The following is a 9,304-nucleotide window of genomic DNA, read 5'->3' as shown; positions in this document are numbered from 1 at the left end:
TTGTCCTAAGCAAGGGATGTGTTACTCATAAGTTAATTCACCATTTAACTCATACCCTTGTCTCGATCAACTAAAATGTTGACAAATGATCACGAATATGTAAAGCCCTGCTAAACTGAGATCAGTTGTTAGAAATTGTAGTCTCTTAGCTTAATCTCAAAGAGGGTGGAAATTTTAGATAGTTTTCTATCAGTACAAGATAACGAAAGCTTAAACTGAAAGAATCCTAGATTTCATGATACATTTTTTTTGTTTACATTAATCTATAATTGCTATTCTTACACAATAAACTGACATTTTTCCTTAATTTTCTGATGTGGCAACTGAAGTGGTTATGCCACGTCAATTAATGAATATCGTTACGTAGATTTGATTTTTCATTTTAAACTTTTTTCAGTAATGCTTAAAATCAGCCAAGTCCTCGTGTTGCATCCCCCCGTCTCTTTTAGTTTCCCAAAAAAAAAAAAAAAAAAAAAAAACAGCCAAAGTGAAAGAAAGAAGAGAATTGGGAAACAAAAAGAAGCCAAGCCGTCATTGACAGATCCAGCTGCAAGTTAGTCTAGCCCATTTTGGTGTGGATCAACTAGTTAAACGTTATTGGACTGAGAAAACCATTTCTCCAAAAGGAGTGCAAAACTATAACAGTAAGCCCATGAGGTTAAAATTCACAGATATGATATTTCTCCAAAAGCAGTGCAAAACTTGGTCGACAGGTAACGAAATGTATCAGCATGTTATGAATATAACACTGAAAATATCGATAGTGTGTCCGTTGTTTAGTTAAGCATAACACGACCTCAAATTGTTGTTCAAATCTTAATGCCTTGCCTAAATTTTTAAATCTTACTACAAAATGCAACCTGGATTATACATATATAGCTCAAGTGCGTCAATTATCCGGGCAAGAAAACTTGCATGTGCTTTACTAATAATCCTTAAAAAATGCACTGATCATTTAAATGTCAAAAATACAATTCAAAAAGATCATATGTGTTATAAATATGCAAAAGTTAGAGAAATAACATTTTCTAAGGACGGGAGCGAAGTGAGTGCAAAATGTCACATTATAACTTTAGTAGCTATAAAAAAGATGGCAAATAAAGAGAGGGAGGGAGATATACTGATATTATTTCTTTAATTCTTTCTCTCGCAATGTGCATTTTGATAACACATATAGTGCTCTATTTATAGAACAACTCCCGTGATAACAATCATACAAATACAATAATGACACTTTTGAAAGTATCAAATACTATTCCTAAGTCTTTATTCCCTTGAGTGGGCATTCACCCACTAATTCTACAACAATATGCGAATTATATGCAACTTTTTGGAGTGTTGTATAAGTATCACCATATCAGTGTCGCATTGTGTCAAGTTTGGCAAATCACTTATTGTACGTCCAGCCGTCCCTCATTAACTCATCTAATTCCCATCCTCTTGCTCCCCCCCTACCAACTTTGCCACTCCACATTTAGCTTTGCAGGTTGCCTTCTTCCTCCTAACTTTGAAGAAAGACACCACAGAAAAATCTGATCGTGTGACTCGTATTCCACAGCTCGCAAAATAATCATAAATTAAGATATAAGATTAAGATTGATACCCTATTTTATTTAATTTTCCCAATGTTTTCCAGCCTCTCAATTGTGTCTGAAATAAACAAAAACCGAACCCCCATGCATGCCACTTTAACAGTTTTATATTCCTTCTTAGAAGGTTCGATGAAATATCTGATATCAGCAGTCGAAGTTTGGTCCTTGAATTTCAATTGTTTTTGGTTTGCCAAAAGAGGACAGTATGTGAGCCAGTACCTCATGCCTTATTGGCATCGCGCCTCTCCACCCTCCATGGCCACAGGCGCTGTCTCAAACTTTGGGTCTCCTTCGTGTCTTTTCTCTAATTACTTGACACATGGCTTTCAACTTACCAAAAGGTTAACAATGACGTGGATTTTCTTGACACTGTTAACTTTATTTAATGAAAGCTAATAAAGTTAACTGTATTTTTTTTATTAAAAAAAGGAATAACTAGTGACAAATCACAATTATCCACTTATTATGTGGATCAGAAAGACTCACAGAGGCATTTTAGCCTCCTCCTCTAGCTAGAGTCAAACTGACTCACCAGCTTGAAGCCCCGAGCTTGGGACCTCCAGTTTTTTTATATTTTGAAAGCCAGAATCCGTACCCTTACCACTGGACTACTTGTTGCGGTTAATAAAATTAATTGTGTTAACCTTTTGGTAAGTTGAAAGATACATTTAAAAATCAGGAAAGAGACGCACAGGAGACGCAAAGTTTGAGAACAACAAATCTGCGGCCGAAGAATTGAGACCCAATAAAAAATCAAGTTAAATATCGATAAACCTAACCAAAATGAATGTATAATTTTGTACAAAAACAGCTTATAATTTACTACTCACGCCACTTTCTTATGGCAATCTGGATTATTACTGTTCTTATATTTGGTTGATTTAGCTAAAGTTGCAATAGAAATGTCAAATTTCCCTAAAACCAATCATAAGTGCTTTGGATTATTAAATTCTTTAAATTTGCAAACAATAAAAAAGAATTCAAAAGTAAACATAAGTGTTTTGTAAACCAAAATTGACCACCTCAAACTGAAATATCATGGTTAAAGTTTTTATACAAACAATAGTTTACGTTAGAGTCCAAATTATTGGAGAATAGAATCTCATATTTATCATGTAACCAAATAATTATTTTTAATATTATCGAAGCATTTTATGTTGAAATTTTTTGCCTGATAATAGATGGTTAAGTGAAAACAATATCGGTGATTTTGATGGTGGATCATGCTGGGCTTACAAGTTTATCATGATATCAAAACAGGCTATTCTTTTGACACATTCTGAGTCTGATTTATTAGGCTCGAATTTGCCTCCCTAAGTTATGCTTTTCCAAAATTGCCCCTAACTTAAACATAAGGATATTAATTGACCAGGTCTTCCAAAAGTTGTGTTGACTCTATTTCCTAAATGATGAACGAGGTCTCAAAAAGTTGTGTTAGCTCCGGCATAATGACTTAACAAATTTCTTATGTGAGGAATTGGTTTTTCTTATGACTCTGTGTAAGGCCACTTCTGAGAGTGCATGTTTGAAAATAGGATAACACATCGACTATATGACAACATAATACACAATTAATATATGAGATTTTTAATTAGAATACCATGAAGACTTTTTATAATAAAATTGAACACTTAATAATATGTATTTAAATTAAGAGAATTGTTATTAACACTTCAAAAATCTTATTTGGCACTCTAAACTTTTATAATTAAAAAGAAAAATACAGTTGTGTGAGAAATGTAAAATGAGATTTTTTTTAAATATCAATAACAATTTTCTAAATTAAAATAATATCAGTTATGTTAGTGGTGTATGAGGCCCGTTCATAAATTACAAAGGAAATTTAAACTCAACCGCAGAATACTAGTATTAGTGGGGCCCGGTACGGCGGTGACGGACGGCCGAGACTGAGTTGGTCACCAATCAAGTAAACATTTGGGGATTTTTTGTGATGTGAGGGTTGGCTGTTGACACGTACAAGTGGACATTGGTTTGTGATCGAGCCAGTTGAGGTGGCAAAAGGATTAGATAGAGTTGATACACGTCATACCGAGTAAAGCGCTTCGGGTGACGAAAGGCCGTTTATAATAAAGCAGACGGAGGCATATCGTCTTCCCTCCCATTACCATGCCTTTTTCATTCATTTTTATATTGTACGGTCATTATTAAATTACGTTAATATTTTATATTAATTTTTTTATAAAAATAATAAGATATGTTGACGTGGTTTAACTGTGACCGTACAAATAAAAAAAAATGTGAAGAACATGATAAAAGAAGGGCAGACAAATAATAAACGACCTCTGTAGGCTCTTTTATTTTTAAATTAACTTTGGCCCGGCTTTTCCACGCCTTTAGAATTTAAAGACCAAGTGGGTGCAAGCCTTCCACGTATTCTTGGATAATTACTAAATTAAAATAAAAAAAATTATCGAAAAGTTCAAAAAAAATGATAAATCTTTTTTAAAGATCCAAAAAAAATGATAAATCTTTTTTAAAAGTATAGAGAATAGTATTAGAAAAATGTATAAATGTGGTTTTTCGTTAAAAATGAACAGTATAATGAACTGTGCGTATTTTGTTAAAACTTTTATTAAAATATGGAAATGTTTCAAAGTTGGGAGGGTAAATATGGAAAAATAGTTATTTTTGCTAGCAAAATTATGGGATGTTTCCCACGCGCATGGCTTACTTGGGAAATTCAGTCAACCTATGTCATGACATAAAAGAGAGAATGTCAAAGTAAAAAGGTAAAGAAATCAACTGAAATAGTACAAAGGATTTTCTTTTTCCTTATTTTATTTGTTACTTTTTTGGACAAATTGATAGCGCAAGGCTTCCAAAACCCGTTCTTAATTTGGATTGTAGGCTGTAACTCGCCTATATTTATACGGTTGTGAATTCATTTTCGGATCTTGTAAACTATTTAGATCATTAAAATTCGATATGATATAAACTTCACAATTAATTTTCATTTTTTTTGTAAGAAAATCTGAGATCCTTTCCGTTAAAGGATCTGTATAAGCTCTGTTGGGTGAGTGCAAGTGCAGATATTAGAAAGCGCGTGGGGTGGAGGACAACCAAACATTAGTCACACGCTACGCTAGTATGTTTCTGATATTTAATAGTGAAATTTTTTTTTTTAATGATGTACCAATTCCAGTCCGATCTTTCTTTCTCTATAAAGTCAGGCCCGTCCACCAAACCTCTTCATTCATCCTCTTACAGACAAGTCACAAAACAACCGACTTACAAAAACCAGACTCTCTCTCTCTACTCATTACCACATCTCTCTCTCTCTCTCTCTCTCTCTCTCTCTCTCCCCCAAATGGAAGTTTCTCCGACCGCAACCTCCGGCATCTCCGTCGACCTGTACGGTCTCTCCGACACCAAATCTCTTCCCGAACCTGATGTCGACATCCTCACCTGCGACGCCCTCCGCATCCCCGCGCACTCTAGCATCCTGGTACGTTATTTCACCAAACATGCGCCGCGCCGCCGCCTCTTCTCATTTTCGTAAAGCAGTTTTATTTATGTTTTCGGTAATTTCTGAATATTTATTTATTTATTTTCTTATTTCTGAAGGCCTCAGTGTCGCCGGTGCTGGAAAACGTAATCGACCGGCCACGTAAGCACCGGAGCTCCGAGCGGGTCATTCCGATTCTCGGCGTTCCCTACGACGCCGTATTGGCCTTCGTTCGCTTCCTCTACTCCTCCAGGTTCGTCTAAATCAACACGTTTTTCTATTACCTCAAATCATCGATCATCGCCGCCGTCCGTTTCATCTCAGCCGTCCGCTTAAATTACACCTGGCATATTTGAACTGACGAAAATGCCCTTCAGTTGCTCAGAGGAGAACATGGAGAAGTACGGAATCCATCTGTTGGCGCTGTCCCACGTGTACCTGGTTCCACAGCTGAAGCACCGGTGCACTAAGGAGCTCGGACAACGTTTGACCATCGAAAACGTGGTGGACGTCCTCCAACTGGCGAAGATGTGCGACGCAGCGGATCTCTACCTGAAGTGCTTGAAGTTGGTCGCTAATCACTTCAAGGTTGTTGAGACAACTGAAGGATGGAAATTCTTGCAAGATCACGACCCTTGGCTCGAACTCGACATCTTGCAATTCATCGACGAGATCGAATCGGTACGCTACTCTACATTTGTTTCGTTTCGTAGACGCTAAGAAAATGGACGACGAGTCAGAGTCACATGCACACCTGTTGGTCGTTGATACATGTAAAACAGACGTAACTATTGATTATTAATCACCTAATATAACGTTTGCATTGGAAAAGTTTATCATTTGTGATAATTCTTAATTATTTTTTAACCCAATTGATTATTGTATTAATCAAAGTTAACCCTGTGATTAAGCAGAGGAAGAAGAGGACAAGGAAGCATAGGGAGGAGCAGAGGTTGTATCTCCAGCTTAGTGAGGCAATGGAGTGCTTGGAGCACATATGCAAGGAAGGTTGCACAAGTGTTGGACCCTACGACATGGAGCCAGGTCACAAGAGGGGCCCATGCAGCAAGTTTTCCACGTGTCAAGGACTCCAGATGCTGTTCCAGCACTTCGCCACGTGTAAACGGAGGGTGAATGGAGGGTGCTTGCGTTGCAAGCGCATGTGGCAGCTTCTTAAGCTTCACTCTTCAATGTGCGACGAACCTGATTCTTGCAGAGTCCCTCTGTGCAGGTAAAAACATAAAACCCTTGATTAAATTCTAATCTTAGTTTAATGTATTTTAATGGTAGCTTGATGAATTCTAATTGTAGTTTAATGAATAACCAAGAAAAAAGGAGTTGTTGGTAGGATTCCAAACGATTTTATCAGCTAGACTAATTGGATTTCTTTAATTTGCATGTTTTTTTAAGTACAAAATGTGGAATGTGACCTAAAATTAAACAAATTTTTTTTTAACAAATAATATTACCTACACTAAAGGTGAAGGAGTAGGCTAAGCCTTACAATGAATTAGCGTTTTTGACGAATCAAATATAAGATTTCTCACTTACAAGTGAAGAAAAATATCATTATACCACAGTAATAAGTTGCAAAATAAACCTGTTAAAAACTCTCACTTTTAGTTATATTTAGCCTTTTCTGGTTTGGAATCTCATAAAATATAGGACAATGAAGAAATAGGCGAGTGCCTGAATCATTGAAACCTACTTCAACGATTGAGGCATCTTTGGAAGGGTGGTGGAGCCCAACTCATGCCAACCCATTCGCCTGGCTGCAATTTAATTTTGGTCCGCCGTAGGGTAGGGTAATATAAAGGAATAATATCCTGATATACTGTAAATATGAACTATTTTTTCATACGAAATAATCAAACGAATAAATTGTCGAGATTTAGAATCAGAAATCTTATGTTTGATGGACCATTTGGCATGAGAATATTTCTCCTTATAGAGATTTGTTTGCTGCTAGGACTCTAATATTTTAGGTATGTTTAGCTATTGTTAGAAAACGACAAAAGAGAGCTGCTGATATTTAATTAAATTTCAACCTTTCGTGAAAAGTTATTTGTGGTTGAGAATTTTCAGTGGTAGAAATATCATAACCATTTAGGTTTTGAAGCTGACCCCTTCATTCTAGTAAAAGGTTCATTGTGCATGAATCAAGTACTAGAGCGACAGCTTGTGCATGTCATGGTGTAACACGGATGAAGGAGACAGAAGCTGGCTAATAAAGTCAAATATCAATTATATAAATTAGATTCCATCCATATGCGACAAAGAAACTGAACATTTTTCACGACCCTTCCATCCTATCACTTTGGTCAATTTAGTTCATGAAAGATACAATGTGAAAGTGCTTCATTCGCATATGTGAGTTACCCTAGTTTATAAGGGTACATATCCGAGTTACGCCAGTTTCTTAGGGTACTGCGCTGACTTTTTTGCACATTAATTCAAATTTCTACTCATACAATTTAGAATACATGTTAGCTTAAATTTTATCTATATAAGTTTATCTTACGTTGTTGTCGATCCAAATCTTGATAAGGGATGGGTAAAGTGTCAAGTAATCTACAGCTAACACTTCTTTTTTACATCGAATCGCAATGATGTGTCGACTTTGTTAACAAAAAAGTGTTGCATCGCAAACCTAATTCCTAACTCTTACAACTTGCAAATTTAAAAATATCTTTTGGACATGAATATTTACGACAAGATAAGGATTTGATATTTTTCAAAATTTCCATCCTCCACATATATCATGGATGGTGGGTGCCGGGTGGGGTTTAAAGCTCCTTCAATTGTCTTTTTCTTTTGCAGCAGCGTCCATTACGCTATCACGAATAACTATTAGCAACTAGTATTGATATTTTATTGACACGGTGTTGTTTTCGGGAATGTGACAGGCAATTCAAGTTGAAAATGCAGCAAGAGAAAAAGAGAGACGAGGCCAGGTGGAAACTGCTTGTGAAGAAGGTGGTGTCGGCCAAAACCATATCTTCCCTGTCTCTGCCAAAGAGGAAGAGGGAGGAAGAATTAGGAGAAGCAAGAAGCACGACTCCTCCTCCTAATGGAATTAGAAGTTTCAGATTGTGATTGATTAGGTCTGTGGCAAATTAGTGACATGATGATTGGTTGTTTTTCCCCCACGAATGTCACAAAGAACTGTGTATGATCATGTCCAATGTATATTTAAGTGGGAGTTTTGTTTCTTCCAGATGGTACTTAACCCTAGCAGAAATTGGGGTTAACATTTAGTTAATATGTTTAGTTACCAATATTGGGGAAGTATTATCATGTCCAATTTGGTTTCATTAGTTATATGTACCTTAGTAATTTTTATTTCAGTATATTTTCATTTGTTTTGGTGACATTTATCTCATCTTTAATATTATGATAAATTTGTAATTTTAACATGTGTCTATCTTTTTAGTGTTAGTAAAATATATGTTGTTTGTGGATTTCCTAACAATTTAAGCCTTTTAGGCATATTGGTTGTCCAACATGATATCAAAGCTCTGATTTCGTTATGATATGCATCTGTTTGCCTCCCCACGTGCATGATACAGCTTCACGTTAGAGCTTACTACAAGATTCTGCCATTTGTGTGAAAACCCACATCATTTTTTCTGTATTCTATTAAATAAGACATAGAATTATACATGTATTAGAAGATAAATTATATAGTTATTTATGTCAAAATTGAGTGGGAATAGAACTCTAAGGGAGTGGTTTAAGCCTCTCACATTACGGAATGACAGTTTTCCTTAATAGGAGGAAATTGTCAACGGTTGGATATACATGGATTTGGTGCATGCTCGTTGTCTAATAGTGTTGAGAGTATCAAATTGCCATCGGGCAAAAATAGACTTTGCATGTGTTTATAAACAATTGAACTAATTTTTATATTGTCAATTGATTTTATCTTTAAACATCAACTTCTTATACATGATATTACAAAATAAAAAGATCTTTGACAATAATTGACTGTATAAAATGTCTCTCCCATTACAAATACATAAACAAGATAACACATAATTATATAAAAATTGAAAATATAAAAGTCTTCAAAAGATTATGTCTGTCTCTCTCATCACTAAATCTATAAACAAGATAACACATAATTATATAAAATTTGAAAAAAAAAAAATCTTCAAAATTAACAGGAAAATAAAATATTAATTTGAAAAGAAAATTGATTATTGTATTCTTCAATCTTCATTATATGAAAGTTTTAATTGTTATA

At 35.3% G+C, this 9,304-nt stretch overlaps 1 protein-coding gene across 1 annotated transcript; it reads left to right on the top strand.

The window, feature by feature from the left end:
• The first annotated feature begins 4,764 nt into the window (after positions 1 to 4,764).
• LOC137712769 (BTB/POZ and TAZ domain-containing protein 1-like) lies at positions 4,765 to 8,416 on the top strand. Its single transcript, XM_068451928.1, has 5 exons — positions 4,765 to 5,058; positions 5,178 to 5,311; positions 5,436 to 5,739; positions 5,973 to 6,289; positions 7,965 to 8,416. The coding sequence occupies exons 1-5, from the start codon at positions 4,921 to 4,923 to the stop codon at positions 8,152 to 8,154; spliced, it is 1,083 nt and encodes a 360-aa protein (XP_068308029.1). The 5' UTR covers positions 4,765 to 4,920; the 3' UTR covers positions 8,155 to 8,416.
• The last annotated feature ends 888 nt before the right edge of the window (positions 8,417 to 9,304 follow it).

This window comes from Pyrus communis, chromosome 13 (assembly GCF_963583255.1).
Source record: "Pyrus communis chromosome 13, drPyrComm1.1, whole genome shotgun sequence".
NCBI lineage: Eukaryota > Viridiplantae > Streptophyta > Magnoliopsida > Rosales > Rosaceae > Pyrus > Pyrus communis.
This window is presented reverse-complemented; position numbering and strand designations above follow the sequence as displayed.